The sequence below is a fragment of the Uloborus diversus genome, chromosome 6 (assembly GCF_026930045.1).
Source record: "Uloborus diversus isolate 005 chromosome 6, Udiv.v.3.1, whole genome shotgun sequence".
NCBI lineage: Eukaryota > Metazoa > Arthropoda > Arachnida > Araneae > Uloboridae > Uloborus > Uloborus diversus.
In genome coordinates, this window is record NC_072736.1 from 63,932,785 (window position 1) to 63,958,440 (window position 25,656).

A 25,656-nucleotide genomic window follows, 5' to 3' on the forward strand; every position below is an offset into this window, starting at 1 on the left:
ACGTCATAAAGACCACGCCTTGTTTTCAAAATCGGACATTTAAAAAAATTAATTAAAAAATAACTGTTGGGAAAATGAAAGTATTTTCTGGGTCCATGTTATTTTTTTTTACTCATTCTATCAATTTCAGTGACAAAAAGTAGTACTTTTGACTGAAGGAAACAACCCCATTGCTATACCACTGATCAATGTATTTGCTAAAATAAACACAGATAAAATAATTTATGACTAAAAAATAAATATCATCACTGAAATATAAAAGTAAGTCATTGTTATAATTATTTGCTTTTAGTATTATTATTGCTGAAAATACAGGATTTCTAGATAGATTCATGCGCAATGCGATAGTATTTTGTCTGTTAGCTATAAGCAGATTTAGCCTGAAATTTTAAAATTTATGCGACAAAAACGTTACGTTTTCCCCGTCTCAAGTGGAGGAGGGAAGACGAGACATGTGCTATTTAACAGTGCATCGGTTTGCATCAAAAGTACTATAAAGTGTACAGCGTTTAGGGTAATTTTAGCAGTGGCCAGTTAACTTTTCACGCCTCAAGTTTTTTGTGTATGTGCCTTAAAAAATAAGTAAATAAATAATAATAAAATTAAGAATTTCAGTACTGTACTCTCCCAGCAAGGTTATGAAAAAAGTTTCCTTCTCTTTATTTCACAGCAAAAAAGGTAATATTGTTCAGTCAATTACAAATACATCATGTAAGAAAGTTTGGAAGCTATTTTTGAAATTGTTGAATGTGTTCCTCCGTCCATTGTAATAATCTTTGCAGTATTATAAATGATAGAAATTTTGTGCTGTTGGAAAATACAAAGGGCGAGTTTTTAAATGTTTGGAAATTTTACCTAGCTTCATTTCAGTTACACTACTTTTATTAGAAGACTTTATTTTTGATTTCGTCTTTAACGTCGTCCAAAGTTACATTAAATGAGACAGCTTTGAGCCAGTTTAAAAACTCATTCTAAACGGAATTAATGATGATTACTTTTTCTTTTGAGGTAACTAACTATACAATAGCTTTCGAGTATTACTTCCGTTGCATACCCCCCCCCCCCCCCAAAAAAAAAGTGCAAAACTTTCAAAACATGAGAGGGGCCTATGAAATACACCGTCAGCTCAGTCAATTCCAGCCGAGGACAGCAGTTTCGTGCTTATTAGCACTCATCAGTCCGGCATAGGAGCGACTGAGCTGGAGGTGGAAAACCTTTTAAGGAAGCCTAGAGTGCCAAACAAACTGGTAGCTAATACAGAATTAGCACTGACCAGGCAAATTCTGATTTATATTAGAGATTTATTTTATTATTATATTTATAGCAATTTTAGGTAAAGAAATTGTTACTCACAGCTACCACAATAGCTGTACTGTTTTTGAATGTGCTAGAAGGCCATTACTATATTTAAAAAATGTATCAGTTCTTTCTTTAGCACTTTCATAATTAAATGTATAACAACTGTTCTTGAAAGCATATTGCATTAAGCACACATTTGAAGATGTACATTATTTACATTAAATAACAGTTTTATATTACTCAATATCATTTTCTCGTATTCAACTTTTGTACATTGAATATTTTGATTCCAATAGCCATCCGATTCAGTTCTCTATCACACGCTGAATTCTGTAGGCGAAAGGAGACACCGGTTTTCGTACGGACCCTTTGCAACTACGTGCACTTTGGGGAAGGTCAGTTGCGTCATCACAGATGCTTCTTCTGCAAAAGATATACGAGGTGAGTTTTCATTGTTTGAATTATTGCACAGAGTGGTTTGGAAGTGGTATGCCCCCTTTTATTTTCAACTTTGCGTTAGTTACGGTTGAATATTTGTTTTATACGCAGTTCTTGACGCCTAAAGAGTCATTAAAATCTGTAGAATATCATACACGTCGTAACACAGCTGTATTCTGCGTCATGTTGCGGTATACTGCCGTGCTAAGCACAAAGTCGTATCTGCACTTTTTGTCGAAATTGAGTTATTGTTACCAGTGGTTCTTTGTTACATATTTTACCCAAATGCATTGTCCTATGGTCTTTTGTCATTGAGAAATTTTTAAAAATTCGGAAACAGTTTCATCTGAATTAAAAAACATTGAGGCACACAACTTTAAATGGGAAATTCTCATTTTGAACTCAGCTGCAGATAGCACTTTTGCACTTAGCACGGCAGTAAAACATTCCTGAACCCCAGCAAAACATCCGCGAGAACATGAAGCTGAACTCAGGTGTGTAATGACATGTATGATGCTCTACCGATTTAATGACTCTCAAGATTTCTAGAACTATACATAAAACAAACATTCAACCTAAACTAACGTAACGTTAAAAACAATGAGGGGGGATTGGGGCACGTCCACACTTCCGGACCACTTAACAAAGTAGCTATAATTTATCGGTCCTACTTTAAAGATGTACACAGACAAAACTATTGCTCCCAAAGTTTTGTGCAAAAACATTATAAACAGAATAGAATTCGTTTGAATGAATGGATAAATAGTTCAAAATTTTGCCGTCAGGAAGTTTTTTTTTACTGAATTACGCAATTAACTTTCATTTACAATAGCTAAAATACATATTTTTAAGATAGCTTGTTCTACCGTTTGCTGCAGTGTGTTCTAAGAAATGCTTGCCACGAATGTGTCGTGAAAAGCTGTCTTTTGAAACCAGACAAAATTGTTTTCTTATCATGACTTACGGAATGGTTCAACTACCCCCAGAGCCAAAATTCAGATGAATTAAAGTCTGATGATCGAATAGTTACAGATCATGAAAATGGCGACAGATGACACATTCCTCTGTGAAACTGGGGGGAAGGAGGGGGGGCACTTTACTGAAGCTTCGTTTCATCAGTACGCTGTTAAAAATTTTCCAGATATTTTACGGTAAAATTTACTGCCATCCATGTTGCCAGTAAGTTTTACCGTAAAATTCTATTAACACTAAAATTTTACGGTAGAAAGAAACAAAAACGCTGTGGTCAACAGTACTGAGTAAAATGATGCACGCACTTGGGCCCGAACCCGGGCCGTGGGGATTCGACAGCCACTTTGCTATTCACGATAACAAGTGGGAGGCGGGAGGAGAACGGGGATTGAAAAATATATTCGTTCGTACCACAAGTCACGTGGTGTACAAATTTGCGCTTCAATCGCTTGCTTTTTCCCTTACAATTTACGGTAAAATTTTTCTGTACTGTAAACACTCCGTTTTACCGTAATAGTCATCTGAAAATTTTCCTAAATACTTAACAGTGTAATTACATGACTTGATTATAAGGCAAGCATCATTTATCAGTGCATTTCTTTATGACAGTGGGGTCGTTTCCGAAATTTTAGAAAATATTTTTTTTTCTGAAAGAGCATGCATGACTAAAAACATGGGATCTCATCCTTTTTAAAATAATTTGACTAAGTTAAATATTAATTTTTTTTTACTTTAGTCGGTGCGATTTCATTGTTTACGCTTCTGCCGATAACGTCACAAATGATGAAGTGCCATTCACTGATACCATTCACAGATCCCAATACTTAATTCGCTTCTTTACTCACATGTGTTGACAATGATATGGTTGATAGAAAGCGTAGAGCGCAATATTTAATTAGCTTTTTGATCACCATCACGTGGAAACACGGTAGACAGATGCGACTAAGTACATCATTTGTAACGTCATAAAGACCAAGCTTTATTTTCAAAATCGAACATTCTAAAAAATTAATTAAAAATTAAACGTTGGGAAAATGAAAGTTTTTTCTTGCTCCATGTTATTTTTTGTGCTTATTCTATCAATTTCAGTGACAAAAAGTAGTACTTTTTACTGAAGGAAACAAACCTATTGTTACTATTAACGATGCCCTATAAACACAAAAGCAATTTCTTTCCAACGATAGTTGCACATGATGAACCTACACAAAAATATGTTTACCATGTCTTTTAAAGTTTTTGATGCCTATTTGAAGCCTGCCGAACTGGTAAAGGTTCGATAGGCCGTATGGTGGTTCGTTAACTAAGTCACGATTTGCTGAAGCGATGTTTTAAACAGAAGCAAGTGCCGAATTTGGTTTGCGAAAGTTTGATCTGGAATTTCGATCTAAAAAAATCATTAGGTTCAATGAAACTGGTACTTAAAAAAAAAAACTTTTGGAAAAGAAGTCAAAGGATAATCAAATTTAATAAAGAGATGAAGAATTGTAAACCTTTAAAATTGAGAACAAAAATCTTTTTTTTTTTTTGAGTAGGGTAGGGAGGGGTGGGGCGGGGAGTGGGACCGTAAACTCAAGCAAACTCTACTGCAACTACACTGTAACAAATTTCGGAAACGTTTCTGGATGTATCGGAAACGTTTCCGAAATAGTAGGAATCCTTCATCCAATAGCGAACTCCTCAATATTCAGAAAGCTTTTTGTTATTTCAAGATATCTAGAAGGAAGTGATGACGCAACGCTTCGAAACCTATTTCATCCTTCCAACACAGGTGCCAATGAGTCGGAAATAACGAGAACTTCTTTTTTTCTTATCTATGGTTGCTGCAGTCAGCAACTGTTTAGCATTGGATTGCTTGTTATTTCATGTCTAGAGAGAAGTAAAATGTGTCGAAACTAATTTTACGCCTTTGCATTTTGGACTGCCCTTGATTTTTTAGACGATGTACGCAGCTATTAAGTTAGTTAATAACCATTTGCTTCTTTACAATTTCCAATGCGACCATAATTAGATATATATTGTGTGTTCAAGCGTGAATAGTTTCAACACCCGTGTTTATACTTAATGAAACGAAACCCTTTGGATTACTTATTCAGTTGTAATGGAGGTACTTAGATTTTCTTCCGCTTATGTTCACTTGTAAGTATTAATGATTATTTTAAAACATGTTATATACATTTATATTTTTGTTGATTTGCATTTGATGAGGCTCCAATTGTAACTGTTTTTGGGTTTATCGAATTAATTTAAAGTTATCCTACATATACCTATGTGTGCGGTGTACTATTTGTTGTAACCAACTGAAACTGATTAATTACGCAAAAGAAGTAAGATTTATATTTGAGAAGCAATCACAGAAAAGTTATTTCGAAATACTTGGATGTACATACATTTTGGTTCAAAAAGAAAAAAAAAAATCAATTGTTTAATTCATTAGAAAAATATGGTAATGCAAATATTTTCTAGTATTGTAATATGCTTCACAAAAAATGTGCCGGTATAATTTATCTTTTTTTATTATAATTTATTCATTCATTTAAAAATATTTATACCATTAGAAAATGACCATGTTATCTATTAGTAAGAACATAGTTATGAAATTAATTCATCTGCTTATTCATTTTGTTAAATGTGGTTAACAATAAAAAAATTCCTTGACATTAGTTCCAAAATAACATTTCCTTCGTGGATATACTAATTTAATGTAGGACAGTCAGGAGGAATGAGTCAGTGGCAAAAATGGAACAGCTGCATTTACATGCTGAAATAAAAAGTAATATTATTTCATGTCATCGTTTTAAAAGTGATCAGTTTTAAAATACTATGTTATTAATATGCAATGCACATATGGTGAGAGACTGTGCCATTGACATTTTCAAGGGGTTGCTTTTTTTAAGGTGGGGGGCGCTTTATATCATTTTATGGGTGCACCATCACGCTTATGGTGTGGGGGGGGGGACTCTCGTATATATGAAGTGGAATAATCATGTAATAGAGTTCAATGTTTTAATAAATAAAATATATAATGCATTTTGCGCACACTCTAAAAATAAAATCAGTAACCTATTTTGATTAAGTATCTATATTTGTGATAAACTGGAAAAGGGCAAGAACAGAAGAATAAACCCGAATGGTTCCAGCAGGGGGACTTTGGTGTCATATTTAAATTCATCAATTTCTCTGTTAGTACTTTTCGGTACACTTTGTTCGTCAAAGAAATTTACTTGACGTGAACGAATTTCGGAACGCAAAGTGTAGGTAAGTTCTGTCAAATTTTATCCGAAAATAAAAGCTATCAAGTTTGATACAAGATACGTTTTTAAGTTCTGCATTAAAAATACAAAATGTTGATAATTTTGTCTTGAAAATATTGAGAGAAAAACTGAAGTTTAATATTGTTTAACAAACAATCCCACTTTTGAGAAAGTACTCCCCTTCCCTCCCCCGACGATTTTGTGATTATGAATGAAACTACTATATTATTTCATAAATTTTCAAAAATTTATAACTGTGCATATGTTATGCTGTTAACCATGCTATTTGTCATTAGAAATTCAGAAAAAAAAATCCTCGAATGATTCTAAAATTGCTTGTTTCATTGCTCTTAGATATGAAAGAATTGAAACTGATATGGCATGCAATACTATAGTAAAGAATTATTTTTTAGAAAAAATCACGGAAAAAGGATTCCGAAATTCTCAGAAACGTTTTTGAAAATTGTTTGGAGAATTCCGAAATACTCGGAAACGTTTTCGAAACTTTCATGAACCACTGCTGCACAGAATACTCAGAAACATTTCTGGAAATTACGGAAAGAGGATTCCGAAATACTCAGAAACGTTTCTGAAAATTACAGAAAGAGGATTCCAAAATACTCAGAAACATTTCTGGAAATTATAGAAAGAGGATTCCGAAATACTCAGACACGTTTCTGGACATTACAGAAAGAGGATTCCGAAATACTCAGACACGTTTCCGGACATTATAGAAAGAGAATTCCGAAATACTCAGAAACATTTTTGAAAATTTCATGAACCGCAGCTGCACGATATACTCAGAAACGTTTCCGAATTTTTTTTACAGTGTAGATTAAACAATTAAAATTTTACCTCTGCCTCTTAATTTTTTGCAAGGCGGTGGGCATTCCTCTTCTCTCAAAGGCAAGTAGTGCTAAAAAAATCAAGATTAAAAACTTTTACATTAAAAAATTATGTACTTTCTTTTTAAATAAATATTCATTTAGGATAAGGATGTAGTGAACCTCAATGCTAACCTGTGATCAAGTTAACTCACTGAGGTAAAGTAAAAAACTTGAAGTTTTGAAGTAAATTTTTCTCAACTCGCTGTTATTTAGCGGAAGCTTTAGTATTGTAACGTGTTGCAATAACGGGTAGAGAAAATATGCTTAGATTCTTCGCATGCTAGACAATATGCCTTAGGATCGAGCATACTTGCATGGATAACAGGCAGCAATTCAAACTAGTATACCTCACAGAAAACCTTGAAAAGTTTCGTATCGTTTTGTGTATATTTAAATCTCGGGTTTTAAGTGAACCCTACTCCATTTAAATGATTCTGGCCACCCCGAACTCTCTTGCTCTCTATTGCACACACGTGCTGCTGAAACCATTGAGAAGAGATAAAATGGAGAGAGTGAAGACTTTTTCATTCATGAAACCAAGAGCCCATGTCATGTGATAGATTTTAAAGCAAAGCATTGGAAGAAATCGGGTTTCTTTCGCTTGTTTCACGCAAAACGTGCAATCCATTCGTCGTTGTTGAGTCACGTGACTTGGGGGTCTTTGGGTCAATTTTTGCTAAGCCAGTGATTGGACTTGCTCCCTCCATTTTAATTCCTGCTCTAAGGCTGAAACATGGTAACGGTGACTAGAGCATGCGCATGTGACGCCAAAAATGCCGTTGAAATCGAACGAGCGTTTGCTTAAAATCTGAATGCTTGGATTACAGTCTTAGGATTATTATGCGTTGCCACATGACGCTGGATTACTGGCCGTTTACTATCTGTAATTTGGCCGTAATTGTCTGACCCATAAGGCTTTGGCCTCGCCACTGGAGTGTCGCTGGTTCGATGACTGTCAGTCGGAGATTCCCTTTGTCGCTAATGAGTTTGTCGTGTTCAGAAAGCTCTCCAAGCTCCTATTTTATATCAATATTTTTGAGGGTGCTGTATCAGGAGATGACAGGCTCCTGGTCTTGTAACAAAACCCCCATTTAATGTAACGTAGGGTAGAGTACTAATTTTGGCTGAAGTGGTTTTTTAAACCTTTTTTTTTAACGGAAAACAAGGTGCGTAATATGTATTTAAGCTTTAATACCATGAGCAGCCTTTTTTGGTGGTGTTATATAAATCTTTGTTGATTATGTGATCGCAACATTAACTAACCAGAGATCAAAAAGCCTAGGAGAACAACATACAGTCTAGTGAATATAAAAAGCTGCTATGCTGAAGATCATAAGAGTTTTTTTTAAAGAGAAAATTGCTTAGCATGTTCAACGCGTATTGAAAAACAATCAACAATTTCTTAGAAATTGTGTTTTAAAAATCATAATAATATTGTCAAAGAAAGATTGTTTTGAAAATCAAAATGTCATACTTCTAAATTGCTGTGCACAGGAATTATCGAACACATAACTGAGCATCCTCATATAGGGTAACGACCCAAGTAATTGGCACTTTTAGAGTTTGTCCTTTCAACTTACCTCCGTTTTTATTACTTAGGAAAAAAAATTCACTTGCAAATATATTTGTATCAAAGAATGCACATCTGTGCATCTATTTAGTTCACTAAAAGAAAAAAAAATATTTGAATTGATATCTTTGTAAAATTACATGTATAAAAAGTTACCAAAATCACCAGTAATTGGCACCTGCAACCCCGGTGTATGATATTTTGTGATCCAGTAATTGGTACATGTTACTAGAACTTTAAAATTACTTTTTTTTTCACTTTTAAATTACATACAAAGTTTATGACCATAAGAAACATAATTAATGTTAATTTAAAGTAGGTAATTTTACATAAATTAATGTTAAAGTGAACATCTTGACGTGTTGAAAATGTATTTTAGAGAAATAAAAATAAATTTGGAGTGTTGTATAGAAAAAAAATATTGAGATTATTGCTGTTTCATTAGTTGGTATGCACTTTTGATTTTACGAATTATAGCTGGTTCCACAGAAAAAGGAACATTATTCCGATGATTCTAAAGGACCATAAAAAATGAAATAATCCTTTACTGTTGAATTATCTGACTGATGGCCAAACATATTTATTTTTTATTGCTTCTCTTAATATATTCTGTATGATTCAAATCAATAGTAGAACCCATTTAATATAGTTGCTGCAAAAGTATCAAAAATCAAACTAGTGACACATTGCACAACACATTAGTGTTTATAGGCACATGTGCCAATTACTGGAGACTAGCAAAACCGAACCACCACTAAATGGCATCCATCATTACTTCAAGGATCAAAAAAGGAACAGAAATATAAATCCACCCTCTCAAAGTAACACCTTTCAACTAAGCAAAACTTTTGACAGCCAAAATTTAAAATATATTTTAAGTCAGATTTTAATGAATGGATTGATGCGTTTGCTTCCTTTAAGCCAGAAAAGAAGCTTTTGCAACAAAAATGGCTGATTTGATACAAGCCACAATTTTTTCTCTTTTCTATGCACTGCTACCATTTAGTAACATGAACTGAAGTTGTAATCTTTAAAATAAATGTACGTTCAGTTGGTATATAGCCTTCTAATTAATCTTATTTTAGTACATTTTTGTTCAAGTGCCAATCACTGGTGACCTGCCAATTACTGGGGGTGTTACCCTATATAATAGTGAATTCATTGATCGAGTAGCGCTCCTGACGTCACCAACAATGGAACTCGTACAACGGCATGATAATTTGATACTATGTTTTTACTGTTTGACGTGCAGGGAAATACTTTATTTTGGCAAGTTTGAACTGGATCCGGTAACTTAACTGTTTTACTTAGATTATCATTTCAGGGGAATAAAGAAACGAAAAAGTGGTCAACAATGAAGACTAGAGTTTAGCGTTAATCCACTGGAGTTAGGGTTAAAATTTCAACCATCAAAATATCACCACACAGGCAATTGCTTCGTTTAAATGTAGAAGCAATTTTCACCAGTGACTGGCAATTTTCTAGTAAATAAATAGATACATAAATGAATGAAAAATTTGTGTACATACTTGAGAATCTCGCAGAATAACATCGATCTTAGCCACAAGTTCTTTAAAGTGAGGTCGATCTTGTGGTTTCTCCCTCCAACATTGCGTCATCAGGTGGTACCTGTCATTTAAAGATATATTATCGGCAAAGTCTCAGCACGTCGCACTAAAACTAGTAGCTGAAGTTAAAATACTTGAAGGAAGGGTTATTGGGTTTTAAGAAAATTAAATAATGACCTTAAATAAATTGAATTTTTAAAAAAAATACTAAAAAACGAAAAAGCGGAGAGATGCAGAAATTGGGGATCTATCGACATGTCCTCCCCCTTAAAATATCTTTGAGGATACATTCGGATGCGAATCAACTCATTTTTTTCGAAGGACCTCAGCAACGAGTTGCTCAAACACCCCCACTGTCCAAAGAAGGGGGAAGGGAGTCCTAACGGAGGCAAATTTTCAAAATGTAACTTAGAGGAGAATGTGCTTTTCTTTAAGAAGAAAACTTAATGAAAAATACCGAATTTTGCTTTAGGTTTTTACCACGAAATAATTCCCTAGTAGAAAAAAAAATCATAAAAAGTAAATTCAAAATAAATAAATAAATAAATAAAAATAAAAATATTTATAAACATTTTATATAATTATAAAGAAAAATACTTATGAAAAAGATTACTCCTAACTTATCAGTTTTTTTAACTCAATACCGGCCAATACCATATACATGCCATGCGGTATCCCGCGGGATTCGGGATCGGGATTTCGTAACTATAAACCCTAGGTGGTAAAAGTATGAATTAACAGTTCGGTGCTTACTTGTAGTGGCTGGACAGATTTTCCTTTGCTCAATTAAATTTGCAGAAAGGTGTAATATATAATTTAAGATTTGAATAATAAAGCTGAAACTAAAGACTTACAAAGGAATTGGGCAATCATCAGGCCTTGACATTCTATAACCGCTTTTTAACGAGGAAAACAGTTGTTCAGTTGAAACACCTGGGTATGGGCAGCCACCTATCAAAAGAGAAAATTTACTTTACATAAATTTAAACTAGGGCAAAAGTATTGATTTTATATAAGAACAGCATGCTTGTTCATTTTGTTAATTTGTTTCTAAATTACTTTTTTTTTACAATGGGTGCACAAAATGTCTAATCATTATAATACTGAATATAGAAACCTTTACAGTTCCTGCTATGTACACATGAAAAACCTTTTGATATTAGTATAAATAATAGTTTAACCTGGAGGGGAATTTCCAAGATAAGATTTCGTAATTTTTTTCATTGATGCAGCTGAACTACCTGAATTGTTAATGAAACATTTAAAAATTTTAGCGCGAGAGCCCATGAGTGCCAGATCTACATCATATTATAAAAGCCTAATATTTTTCTGCGTAAGGACATCACAGCAGGTAAGAAAGGTTTGCTATTATTTCAGGTGATTCGCCCTGGCTTTGGCAGGAACCAGGTAGCAAAGGTGCATAAAATTGCTGCAAAAGGGTAAACATTGTCGATTCATTCCATGTCACATGATCTGGTGGCCCCCATTCAATCATCTCCTATTTGAAGGACGTACTAGAGAGCTGCAGACGTGCCTTTGAAACTAACCAATGCAAATGTTTAGCTTCCAAGACACAAATCATAATTATCTAGGATGCCTCAATTTAAAAAAAAAAAAAAAAAAGAAGTGGGCTCTATAAAATGGTTTCCAGGTGGGGATCAGCGTAAACATGGCAATTCGTTTCACAAAACCGATCCGCCATTTTCGAGCCCCCTCCCCCCCTTTTTTAATTAATCCTATATCCTCTTGGAAGCTGAAAATTTGTATGGGTGAGTTTCAAAGGCATTTCCGCGCGAAACTCTATAAAATTTCGTTCAAATTTTAGATGGTAGGGTGGAGACGACGAGGTCACTTGACATGCAATGACTCAGTTTATGACGCAACTTTTGCTACCTGTTTCCTGCCAAAGCCAACGCGAATCACCTAAAATAATAGCGAACCTTTCTTACTTGCTGTGATGTGCTTACACAGAAAATTTTTCGGCCTTTATAGTATGACGTAGGTCTGGTACTCATGGGCTCTTGCTCGATTTATAATATTCTTTGTTTCTATAACAATGGTAATAGAATCAGAATAATAAGGAGCATTATTGAACATAATGCTGCGAGTAATAAATAGCATGAAGAGTTAATAATAAGATCAGTTTTTAATAATGTGGATAAAAAATATTTAAACTTATGAGATTTACTTGAATTGATATAAAACATATTGCGAAGACTAAAGCTTGACTCGTTTTCATGAAATTCTAGAAATTGGTTTTGGTTGAGTATTTTAATTTCATTTTCGTTTTTAGCAGTTACTTTAAAAATGCCTGAAACCTTTTTTCTTGATTTTTTCTTCGTTCTTTTACATTAACAGGCAAAAAATGGATGTACGTGTGTGTTTGTTCTTAAATAAATCCTTAGTTGGCATCGCATTTGTGAAACAGAATGTTTACGCTTTTTTATAACAGTGACTAAATTTTTGGAATGATCCAAAAAGGTAAAAATTGTTTTGAGTCATAAATTTCCCTTTTTTTTGTAACACGGGAATGAGAAATTTTACACACTTTTTTCTTTTGCTTAACGTTTGTTTTATTTTTTTGTTTGTCGAAATTGCGTTTCTTGACACAACTTATTTGCGAGGTACTAGAATGTGCAACACAGTTCGTTATTATTAAAGAAATTGACAAATGGATTATTTTAAAAGTTAAAAACAGAGCAAGTGAAACAAAGATATTCCAAGATCTTACATTCTTACCCAGTGTAATAATTTCCCAGAGCAGTATACCAAATGACCACCTGAAAAAAAGTAAAGATTAAACTTCTCCCTTTTGGTTAAATTATAGAGAATCATTACAAATCTTGATTCCAGAATAATTGATTATAAGCAAGGGCAAAAATAGTATAACTCGATAGTAACTCGACGCAATGAAAACATAAAAATAAAAAAGAACGCTGATCAATTTATTTTGGTGCTGCCAACTGTTAAAGCTAAATAGCACGTTTTTCGCTGCAAGAGAGAATTTTTTTACGTATCGGTTATTTTGTATAATTTTTTATTCTTTTTTCTTTGGGGATTTGTCAAACACCTGCTCGTAAGCCAGTTTTGGTTAAAGATGCAGGCAAGGGAAATGTTATTCCTCTTAAAAGATAAGATAATGTAAATGTACTACAAGCAATAAACATAGCATTTTCAATCATGCTTATTTGTGTGACTTAAAAACAAAATTGGTTTGAACTTCTGATTGTTTGAGAGAATCTTTTTTCACTGTTTACATGATGGTAAAATATATTAATGTTATTTTTTGTAAACATATTGGGCTTTACATTGCGGTAGTTATTATATATTTGAGTTCTTTATTCAAGTTTTAAGAAATGAGGCAGTGAGAAACAGAGGGATATAGGTGGACAATTTGAAGTTACGAATAAATCGCGTTCAAAGTTTAGATCCTAGGTATGCTATCATCAAAACATTTTTCTAAATCATGCTGTACAATAGCACCTGTACAACAGTATGTGCTGTTTCTCGCACCAAAGTAGAGGAGAGATTCTATCATTTGTACTGGTTATCTCCAAATTTTTAACTTTGTCACTTACATACTTTTGCTTCTCACTGTATCAAATGTATTTAATTTGCTTCGAAATATTCTTTTTGTAATACTAATATTGATTTGGAACACGCTTGGTTTTTTTTAAAGTCAATAATATTCAATTGAGTTCAAAGAAATGAAGCTATTCTCAGTTCTTAACAGAAGTTCCCACTGGGGGAGGGGGATTATGTATAAAAATGTTTTGGGGGGATTTTTAAAATTTTTTTATTTAAATTATTTATTGATTTATTTTTAGTTTAAATTATTTATTTTATTTTATTCTGTTAATATTTTATTTCATTTATTCATTTAGTTTGTGTGTGTGTGTGTGTGTGTGTGTGCGTGTATGTATGTCGTTAAAAGTTAGAACCTATCTAATAAAATAATAATAATAGTAAATAATAATAAAAAAGTAAATAAATAAATAAAAATATTTTTTTTTTTTTAAATTTGCAAATTAAAAAAGAGAGCTAAAAATAAAAAATAAAAATGGGAAAGAGGGTAGATATTTTTTTTGAGGGGGGTGGACGAATTTGCGCATTGAACTTGGAGGGGAGGGGAACCCCTGGATCTTAACAGCTTCATTCTTTATTATTATTCACTGAACTCGAAATATTCTTGGGTGACACAGTAATTGCTAAATTTTAAAAAAGTGATTGATAAATGAGGTAAAATTAGACACAGTCTATTTACTCACACATCACTTTTAGCAGTATACAAATGATCCTGTAAAGATTCCAACGCCATCCATTTTACTGGAACTCTTCCCTGTGTAAAATTTAAATAAAATGTAAGTACTCTGAATATATATATATATATATATATATATATATATATATATATATATATATATATATATTTATATATATTTATTTATTATGTTTTGAAAGCTTTTTGTTGGCAAAATTTTTTGGTAAAATTTAAAAAGTAGAATATATGATAATGATAGCTAGTATAGATGAGCTTGATTGATCACAAGAATTTTCCATAACGATGAACGAAGCCTTTTCATTATTTTGTTTAGATAAATAAAAATAAATTTGTCAGTATTTATCCGTTGTGATGCCTCTTCAGCAGAGGCGGCGATTGAGACTGAAAAGTGGGGAGGGGGGAGGCAAAAAAAAAAAAAAAACGACTACTAAATGCCATAGGACTTTTAGTGGCAGCAAAAAAAAAAAAAAAAAAAAAAAAGTGAAAGAGAAGTACAAAATTTTGCTAGGGCTGGTTTTGAGAGCAGATGAGTGGTAATTGATGTAAATCTTGCAAATTAACTCACGTTTTTATTAAGATTTTGATAAATTTTGTACACAATAACTTCCCCCGAAGAAACACTTAGATATGAACTAGACTTACATTATTTACCCTAAAGTATTTTGAGATATCACTAACACTTGGTAATAATTTCATCGAACAAGTATGGCTTGTTTTTAAGTAAAACAATTAATTTACTAATATCTAAACAATGAATACAAGTAATAAAAGTTTCTGCTTGTGCTATAAAATGCTTCGTAAACAGAAATTATATTCTGAAAATTTTGACATTTCTGCTTTTTTTTTAACAATTATTATTTTTTGTTTCTAAATTGGAAAATTAAATAAATAAATAAATCATGAAAGGGGGGGGGGGAGTTTGCCCCCTTCCCCAAATTTCCGCCACTGCTTTTCAGACATAAAAGGTTTTATTCAATGGCTATGCACTATTTAAATTAACTCTTACGAAGAAAGAAAGCATTGTATTTTCGGTTTCTCTCACGAAAGCTTAAATTAGAGATTCGAGTGACGGGAATAGGGTCATTCGAATCTAATCACTAATAATTTGAACCTTGACATCAAGGATTTTGAAAAGTTTTGGTTTACAGTTTATTCTGGAAGCTTGTGAAAAGAGTACTTCAAAGATTTTTTTTTTTTGGTCAGCGCAATTGAAAAGCTCGTTTTCTTTCCGTAGAACTTTAAAAGTAGCAAAACGTTCCACTATTGCACGTCAAAATTGTTTTCAAATTTTTGCCAAATTGGCGATAAATTTTGTCGCTAAACCATTTTTGCGCACAAATTTTCAATTAAAGAAAAAAAAAAAAAAAAAAAAAAAATCCCGAACGCTGTAAATGTTGTTTCTCTACTCGTGTAGTGTCAGTGCAGAGAAAACTCTTCTCGCAGTACCTTTGCTCAAACTTCTTTGCAATGCTTTCTTTAAGGTCGGTTTTTTTTTTTTTTTTTTTTTTTTGTGCTTCTTTGATTAAAAAAAGCGTAAAAGAGAAAATTGAATGTGTTTGGAACAATAAGATATTTCGATACATTATGAACTACTAAAATTAAATTTTTAATACGATATTTATTACTTTTACGTTCACACCCCGTTTTAAGTGTATTATATTCTGAGGACAAATATTTTGGCTCACTTCTTCGTTAAACTTACAATGTTAAAATGGAGCATCGTTTTATGGTAAGCTGTTATTGTTAGTTTGCATAATATCTCCAAAAATATTTAATTTATGTACCTTCAAGACTAATGTGGATGTAACACATATGATGAAGTTTATTAAAAGAATAAAGAAATTGCTCTTTATTCTTTTAATGAACTTTAATTGAATTAAACTAGAGCATTTTAATTAAATTTATTCAATTTTATTAAAAATCAAATAAAATTTAGCCAGGCCTAATCGCCAAACTGGAAAATGAGCCGAAATTTATCAGGGAATGAACTTTTTAAGCAGTTTTTAAGTTGTATTAGCATTTTCTCATTTTGTTTTGCAAAATAGAACTCTTTTTTCCCCCCGCAAATGAATTGATGTTGCAAAATTTCATAAAGTAATGTGAGAGAAAAAAATGTATTGAAAATGAATTATACTTTTGATCTTTTTTGGTAGGTTTCTCTTTCATAAACGTCTCTACTAAGTCCGAAGTCGGAGATCTTCATGACTTTTCCTGAAGCTACCAATATATTTCGCGCAGCCAAATCTCGATGAACAATCTGGGGGGAAAAATGTTATTGTAACTAAATAATATCACATTTTTTGTTACGTTAAGTCAAAGGGTTACAAATTTTTGTTTTAGAGTAAAAATTAATATTTCTTCTTTTTTGAACAAAGGTTATAGATGTATTAAAATATAAAACTAAAAGTGAAGTACAGCTAATTTATTTCAACTATAGATGTTGCAACAAACGTTTAAGGAGTCAAAAATATTTCTTAGTCAAGGCGAAATCTTGAAAAATAGTTTTATTTGCGAGGTTTCCGCTTAAAACTTAGATAAATTAGAGTAAGCTTGAAACTAGAAAACCGCTAAAAGTTAATAAGTGTATCTGTACAATATTATTGCACAGATACACTTTTAAGGGAATTTATTTTTCTTTTTAGTCAAATGTAAAAGTTAATAAGCCTCTGAAATCATCATTAATGTTAGCAGGGTTATTTCATTCATTTTTTTTAATCCAAAAAGTTCAAAATTCAGTTTTTTTTTGGTTTAGGTAAGTGCGTCAACTAACTTTTTCTGTTAGCCTAGAGTCATATATATATATATATATATATATATATATATATATATATATATATATATATATATATATATATATATATATAATTAAAGAACAAAACTTAATTTTCGTTAAACGAAATTATAAATCTCCGTCAGACAATTTTAAATGCGATATTACCAAATTGTAGCCTTATGAAACACTATCATTATTTTTGAATTAACCTGTATTTAAAATAGTTTCGAGATGAAAACTAATTGAAAGCTCGAAAACAACTTCTAACTGAGAAATTTTTAATTTTGAAGTTTATTAATTAAAGACTTTGAAGTTTATATTGTGTCTACATATTTCTACCTTCATTTCTGCGAGATATTGCATTCCTCGAGCGACCTGCCATGCGAAGGATAGCAATTCTCGAAAGTCCCCTCCGGCCTCAGGATAACGAGCGCGCATGCGCCGCAAATACAATATCAATGAACCATGTTCAGCGTATTCAACGATTACATAAAGGGGTCCGGCTGTAAAAAAAGAGATACATAATTAAAATGAATTGTACTGATACTGCATATTCTGTTGAAAACAAAACATTCAAATCAATTTTTATTCATCTAAAATCAGATTTGTCAATAATACGACTGTAAAACAGATAAATGTGGGTCTTAAAAATTTTGATCCTATACAGGCCTGGATCTATAAATTTTAGGCACCCCTGCAATAAAATCTGTAGGGCCCCTCCCCAGAGGCCAGTAGTGCATATTTGCAACGTTAATAAGTCTTAGTACTAGTTTTTTTTCGTTTTTCTTTCAATTTCTTGGGCCGTTGGGCCCCTTAAATAGGTCTCCACCCCCGCACTACGGGGTCTGCGGGCACGCAGATCCGATCCTGATCCTATAGAAAAATATTGCATTCCTAACTGCACAAAACTTAGAGATATGGGCTTTTATAGTTGTCTGGAACTAATGCCTGATCAACCAATGAAATATTAACAGCAGCATAGGCTTCAGTCGTCTCAGTTTCATGCAACTTCAGACGCCTGATGTGTTTTCCTACAGATTTTTTCCCTTTAGCCCGAAGCTGAAGATCGAGGCCAGGTTGTCTGGATGAAAATAAGAAATAACAACGTAAAATAGCACAAATTGCAGATTACTGCAGATACGTGTTTTGTCGTTACAAGAAATGCCTTTTTCAATGCAAAAAAAAAAAAAAAAAAAAGAAAAGAAAATGAGCTTAAGAATGAAAATACACTTGTTATTTCTTACTTTACTTTTTACGCACAAAGGTATTTATTCAAAACAACAATAAGATATCGTACTTTTGTTTTTAGGTTTGAATGTCTTACTGTTGCTCTGAGGCGACGATACACAACATGAAAACACACAATTAACTAAAATAATGAATATTTTACCATCGTTCGTACAGGCTCCAAGAAGACGGATCACATTAGGGTGTGAAACATCTTTCAATAGGTTCATCTCAGATAGTAAGTCCTTTTTGTCACTAGAACAGCTGTCTTCTGAAATGCAAACATAAGTGATAAATGATCATATACTATATTTAAGTAATGACAGAAATTCATAACGTATCGGTATGTAAAAATTCAGCATTACTTTTGGGATTTATTCTGCTTAAATTTCATACCACAGTTGTTTTTGAGTTTCCCCCTCAACTAAGCCTAGAGGAAGATTTGATTCAAGAACTCCAACTTTTTACATAATTTCCCCCTTTAAATACTTCATAATTTAGTAGATATTAAGCAGAGATGCACAGCAGGAGGAATGGTGTCATGGTGCAGCCTGCGTCATTGACATTTATAGAGAAGGGGTGGGGGAGTAGGGTTTTTTTCCTTTTAGGGGGTGTCTTTCTTGAGGTGATCCATAGTACTTGCGGGACATGCCAGCGCTTTTGCGATGACGGACACACCTGTAATTGATAGAAGTAAAGTAATGAAATATAATGTTGTTCACGGAGAATTTAGAGCTATTTCATTTGTGATATTTCATATGGTTCTTGAACGATGATGAGATATTTGCAAATGACATTGATACTTATTAGCATCCGGTTGGGATACCGCAATATTTAACTTTATTCAGACAGACAGACTTTCAGCTTTTTTATTAGTAAAGATGATTTCGTAATGATGATAATTATTCAGTTCATACTTACCAAAGTTCATATGTATAATACTTATATGAGTACATTCATTTTCTTTTACTTTATTTTTTACATTAGCGTACAAAAAATACAAATACAAATTTTATACTAAAAAGTTTTTATTTTATCCTAAATACGTATGTACTTTGAAGAAAGAAATGTACAATAAAATGTGATTAATTATATTGGTACTTAATGTAACTATCATATTAAATCAATTTTATCCATCAGTTATTTGAATTTAAAGTGAGTAATGTGAATTCTAAGGAAAGGATGTCAGATGGCCACTACTGACTCATGCATGTGGCCACTACTGAAAATCTCAGATTTTGGAGTGACCACTATTGGATTAAATTTGAAGTTTGGGAAAAAATGGATAAAAAATTGAAAAAATTGAAATCCTGGCATTTTTAGAAAATGGGACGATTTAGGAATAGTTGGGCTATAATACGTTCATTGAGCTAAAAAACTGGAATTAATATTGTAGACCCACAGTTTAAAAAAGACATAAAATATGCTTAACTGTGGCCACTACTAGTGCATTACCTTAGTTGGGTAAGAGGCTCGTCAGCTAGTCCCCACATTTGTGATTTAAAAAATATTATTTTGAATAATAAAAAGAGTAGATACAGTAGTGTTATAAATAATGTAAATAAAATCATTAAATCTAAATCTCTTATTTGTTTTTAAAAATGTTTTATGTATGTGGTGTTAAATGGGCCATCAGGAACAAGGATGCAACTGATTAATGTCCAAGTAGTTAGGAATATATCCTATAATGAAACTAGCCGAATTTTTTTTTATAAATGAACAAGATTGTGTTCAATAAATATTTAAGTCCTTACAGTTTGAATAGCAAACTAAATTTTCAACGGCAAAATCTCTTTTGTGTTTATCAATTTCTGATTCATTTTAAGATAGTTTACATTTTATGTATAGCGAGAATGTATGTATAAACAAAAGCAAGAAATATATCGTCACCTTAAAGCAACAATAGGACATCTAATCTCAGTAATAACACTAAGATATCCTGCTGTTGCTCTGATGCGACGATATTCTATGGATGTGAGCCGTCTGTAGCTAAGGCATGGAACTTGGAATCGAGGGTTCAGGAGTAGAACATGTTAGTTAAATCCACCTGTCTAATGTCCTGCTGTCAGCGTCTATGAGATACTTTGGATGTGGATTATCAGGAGACTTTGCAACAATCAACAACTTTTATATTATATTACTTGTTATGAAGCTTAAGTTACCTTTAAGCATCTTCACAGCTACTGTAGTGTTTCCGGAAGCGCCACCAATGCCCATTGCTTTCCCCTTCATCACCTTGCCGAATTCCCCTTCTCCGATCATTTCTTCAAGAATCAGTCGGTCTCTTGGGAATTCCAAGGGGTCTTCATTCTAAACGGTTTAGAAAACATAAGTTCGACGTAAAGTAAATAACTGCATCAAGCGTTATACAAATCAGTCATTAAAAAATAAATAAACTGATGGCACACTGTATATACATTTTCGGAAAATTTTCGGTAAAAATAACTGACATTTATGGGTCATTCTTCAAAAAGTGTAACTTTTCTGTCACGCGCCTGTTACCGTAAAATCTTTAAGGAACAATTAATTTAACAATGACTTTTAATTTTACCAAAAGTATATATATTTAAACCTGTAAACAATGTTTTAATAATATTTTTGATTTTAGTATAATTTTGGTTCACAACATGTGAACTCCGTCGCATATCACACACCTTGTGTGACTGTTTTTGTAGCTTAATTACTTGTTTAATTGATCGAATCGAATTCATCTAACAGAACGAGCGTCTATTTTGGATTCTATCTGAGTATCTGAATGAGTATATGTACTGCTTTCCAGATCCACAAAACGCTCGTATCACCAAAATTGGCGAGATACAATTTTTCTGTTCTGCAAAGCTCGAAAATATTTGAAAATTTTGCTCGTGATCAGGTCAACGAAAAAAGGCATACAAGCCCGTAAAACTTCTAGGAAATCTAGAGGAATTGGCAGGCATGATAAACTCATTAAGCACAAAGAATTACGAATGAATATGTATTTTTAAGTCGTTATTTCAATTAGTTCTTAATTAAGTCCGGTTCTTCGATATATCAGACAGATTGAAATCTGAATCTCGTTACCGCGGTAATAAATATACACCAATATATTACGATGTATCGGTATATTGCCCAGCCCTACTGCAAACAGCTCTGAAGCAAATGCCACGAAGTGGCACCTTTAGCTAAGAAATGGTCAAAGTTACAGGAACTGATATCTTAGTGTTTTAATTCCTAAAATTAACTCCTAAAATGTTTCCCTTATTAATTAGATAAAGGTACCATTTCGTGGCATTTGCACATTTTTTAAATACTTTTAAAAATTTATTAAGAACATTTTTTGAACACTGACACATGCCCCTTCCTTTTGCATCTCCTACAAAATACTTCTTTGATTATGCCGAGAGTGTTTGTTGCTAATTTTACAGTCATCGCGCAGGGCAGCTGTCAATTGTCCCCGAGCAATGCAGTTTTCAACCAGGGAAGGCCAACTTTTTTAGCTGCTTTTGCGATACCAACCGGCAGCGATTTAGTGCAAAAAAAACCTAGTAGTATCATATGGAAATATTCTATTGACTGGGTAGTTGAGAAGCTGTTGAAGTTATACTTGTACGTAAGCAAACGATAGTTTCACAAGTGCACCCAAATGTGCTCCTTATATATTCTCAAATGTGCCCCCAATCTGTTCCGAGCTTAAATTTAACATATACAGGGTGTCCCAAAACGACCGCATAAACTCTGCACAGCTAGATTCCTTGTTGTGAGTTCTTAAAAACTGCCCAAAGAAGAGCTCCTGTGCAATCCATAGTTTACGAGAAAAAGTATGACGTCACTGCCGACACTTTATAAAGATAAAACACTTTATTGAACATATCAACAGCAGTCAGTATACGTTTATTAAGTACAACAACAAATACGTGTAATGACGTTTTAAACGCTATCGTCTGAAAAGATATGCAAATACTGTTGCTTGTTTATTCAACAACAGTATTTGCATATACTGTTGTCGGACATATCAACAGCAGTATTCATATTAGTTTAGTACAGTACAGTATTCATTATATATTTTCTTTCCTTTCACCGGCTGTAACGTCATACTTTGTTTTTCATATTGTTCTTGTAAACTATGGAAAGTACAGGAACGCTTCTTTTTGCAGTTTTATGTTGTGCAGTGTTTATGCAATCGTTTTGGAACACCCTGTATATATTGAGCTAGACTCATTCGGAACAGATTCCGACCACATTTCAGTTCATTTTCTTTTCAAAGGAGAGCATTCGGATTTCACTTTTTAGTGCACATTTAAGCAAACGAAACACTTTTTCTGACTTAAAGTGTTCCAAAACTTGTGACCAATGTATACTGGGAATTTCGAGTGCATCGTTATGAAACATTTTCATCTAGGGAAGTCATTTTTAAGGATAAATCACACGGAGACTTCATATCACTTACCCGTTGCGCTTGCCTGAAACCGTGACGAGCGCGTGACATTGGGTTCAAGGGAGTCGTGAGGGTCGGAAATTCTTGGTTTTTGATGTTTCCTTTCAAGCGACGACAAACCAAGAAGCCTGCTGACAGCACAAGTCCAGTCACCACGAGCGACACGACAGCAATCATAGCTGCGCATACCGAACCACACTGGGACCATTCTGAGAGAGAAATCAAAACAACTGTTAAAAATCATCATCGTTTGATAGTCTGTAAAATGAAAATTAAGGAAATGGTCTACAGTCCGACTGCAAACAAACGACCCTTGTCAATCATTTGAGAAAGCGAGTCCATCCCTTAAAGTAGGTGGATAAGGAAGAAAGAAAGCTTGAAATATTTTCAAGTTTAGCGACATTTTTACGCAATGAAAAAAAAAAGTACTGATAGTATATTTTCATTATTTGATTCTGAAATGTTTAAGTTGCAGCAATAATTGCATTGGGTTGGCAAAAAAGTAAAAATGTCAAACTTTGGATTTTTCGTTGCAACCTTACTATCGCCAATTTTCAATTCAAATTAACTATAGGAGGCGTTGCAGAGTCTGACCAATGGCTACTGAAAGAGGTTTAACCAAGATCCACGCGCTTACGTAAGACGTGACCTGTCCAATGAGAAATCTGCATTGAACGCACAAAATTGAAATGTTTCACCTCTTTTGCTAATTTCTTAAATACCAAGGTAACATACTGAAGCTCTAGAACTAATAACGAACTTGAAAATTTCGCTCTTCAACTTTCCTCTCCATATCACCCCTTCACAAAAATCTACACTTCTGAAACAGGTCGGGGCCAAGGGCCGGCCTTTCGCTGTCAGACTTTATTAATTAGTAAGTTATCGACCTCTAAAAACCGGTAACTTACTGCTTAGTACCCAAGCTTTGCCTTCAATAAGAGTAACTGCACCATGGCTGTCGACTCGCTGATGAGCAAAATTTACTTTGGCCACCAGTTTGTTGGCACTTTAAGCTTCAAGGAGATGACATCTGTCTTCCGCTCAGTTATTCCCTATTCCAGACTGGTAAGTCCATTACAAGGACGAAACTGCAGTCTCTTGATATGATAACCTGGCTATCAGAATATTTGCAAATGTTCTATGTTCATTCAACGGGTTTAATAGAAAGTCTACTATATTTGTTGATTTGTTTCTGTATTGTTTAAATCGTGCTGCTACTATATTTCTCTATTGACGTTTTTGAAAACTGATTCTAAACTGCATGTAAGGAGAGATATTTTTTGTAATTTAGTACTTCAATTTGCCTCTCGTGAAACTACGCATCAAAATCGCTTTTTTTTTTTAAATTTAGTCCTCACAGAAAAATTATTTACGGTTGAAATTTACTGAAAAATAATATCTTTTTTAAAATTTATAAAACAGACTTCGATATTAGTTCTATGTCATCGAATAGTTTTTTTTCTGGAAAGGAGAGGAAAAATCGATTTTGTGTTAAAAAGGTATGTTTGACATGCTTTACCATACCTAATTAATAGGGAGAATATTGATCTGCTACTAGAAAATCCATGCTTTTATACAGGAAAGTAGGCTTGTTTAGTTAAAAACTGTTACTTTAAGATCAGTAATTTTAAAATAAACTTTAAATTAAACAAATGATAAAACAAATAGAAAATCGAAGTATTTACCATCGTGAAATTCTAAAGGTGTTGCCGGAACTGTTCTTGGCTCGTCTGCTGGCAGTTCTTTCACGTGACTTCTAGCTTTAGGCTTTTTGTCACGTTTAAGGGATGGATACAATCGTATACACACGCACGTCTTGGGCCCTGGACATGTGCAGGGTGCTGCGGACAGTGCGATGCCTTTCCCGAGAGAACCGGGAACTGCCTCCCCACGGATATGTCCTGAAAATATGATGAACCTTCAGTTGTACAGTTCAATGGGGTCGTTTCCCAAATTCTAAAAGTATTTTTTTCTGAAAGAACATGCATAAAAACATAGAATCTGACCATTTTTTAAATAATTTTTTTAAGTTAAATTTTTTAAAAAAATTACTTAAATCGGTTCTCTTTCATCGTTTAACGCTTCTGCCGATGACATCACAAATGATGAAATGCCATTCAATGTTGCCATTCACGGTCCAAAATATTTAATTCGCATCTTTACTCACGTGTATTGGCAACGATATCGTTGATAACAAGCGTAGAGCGCAATTGTAATTCTCTTCTTGGTTATCATTACGTGGAAATGCGGTAGAAAGATGCGCCATAGTGCATCATTTGTGACGTCATAAAGACCACGCCTTGTTTGAAGAATGGGGCATTTTAAAAAAATAATTAAAAAATAACTTTTGGGAAAATGAAAGTATTTTCTGAGTCCATTTTTTTTGGCTTATTCTATCAATTTCAGTGACAAAAAGTAATACTTTTGACTGAAGGAAACAACCCTACACTGTAACAAATTTCGGAAACGTTTCTGGATATATCGGAAACGTTTCCGAAATAGTAGGAATCCTTCATCCAATAGCGAACTCCTCAATATTCAGAAAGCTTTTTGTTATTTCAAGATATCTAGAAGCGGAAGTGATGACGCAACGCTTCGAAACCTATTTCATCCTTCCAACACAGGCGCCAATGAGTCGGAAATAACGAGAACTTCTTTTTTTCTTATCTATGGTTGCTGCAGTCAGCAACTGTGTAGCATTGGAATGCTTGTTATTTCATGTCTAGAGAGTAGTAAAATGTGTCGAAACTAATTTTACGCCTTTGCATTTTGGACTGCCCTTGATTTTTTAGACGATGTACGCAGCTATTAAGTTAGTTAATAACCATTTGCTTCTTTACAATTTCCAATGCGACCATAATTAGATATATATTGTGTGTTCAAGCGTGAATAGTTTTAACACCCGTGTTTATACTTAATGAAACGAAACCCTTTGGATTACTTATTCAGTTGTAATGGAGGTACTTAGATTTTCT

The 25,656-nt window shown here is 33.3% G+C and overlaps 1 protein-coding gene across 1 annotated transcript in view; it reads right to left on the bottom strand.

Annotated features, from left to right (window-relative positions):
* Positions 1-4,009: 4,009 nt before the first annotated feature.
* LOC129224784 (proto-oncogene tyrosine-protein kinase receptor Ret-like) overlaps positions 4,010-25,656 on the bottom strand; it is a 46,960-nt gene continuing 25,313 nt past the window's right edge. The window contains exons 7-17 of the mRNA XM_054859332.1: positions 24,367-24,582; positions 22,802-22,890; positions 20,430-20,577; positions 18,431-18,538; positions 17,380-17,543; positions 16,402-16,524; positions 14,254-14,324; positions 12,725-12,765; positions 10,840-10,936; positions 9,947-10,046; positions 4,010-4,093 (exon numbers count right to left, since the gene is read on the bottom strand). Coding sequence (XP_054715307.1) covers positions 4,010-4,093; positions 9,947-10,046; positions 10,840-10,936; positions 12,725-12,765; positions 14,254-14,324; positions 16,402-16,524; positions 17,380-17,543; positions 18,431-18,538; positions 20,430-20,577; positions 22,802-22,890; positions 24,367-24,582 — 1,241 coding nt within the window. The remainder of the gene's footprint in view (positions 4,094-9,946; positions 10,047-10,839; positions 10,937-12,724; positions 12,766-14,253; positions 14,325-16,401; positions 16,525-17,379; positions 17,544-18,430; positions 18,539-20,429; positions 20,578-22,801; positions 22,891-24,366; positions 24,583-25,656) is intronic.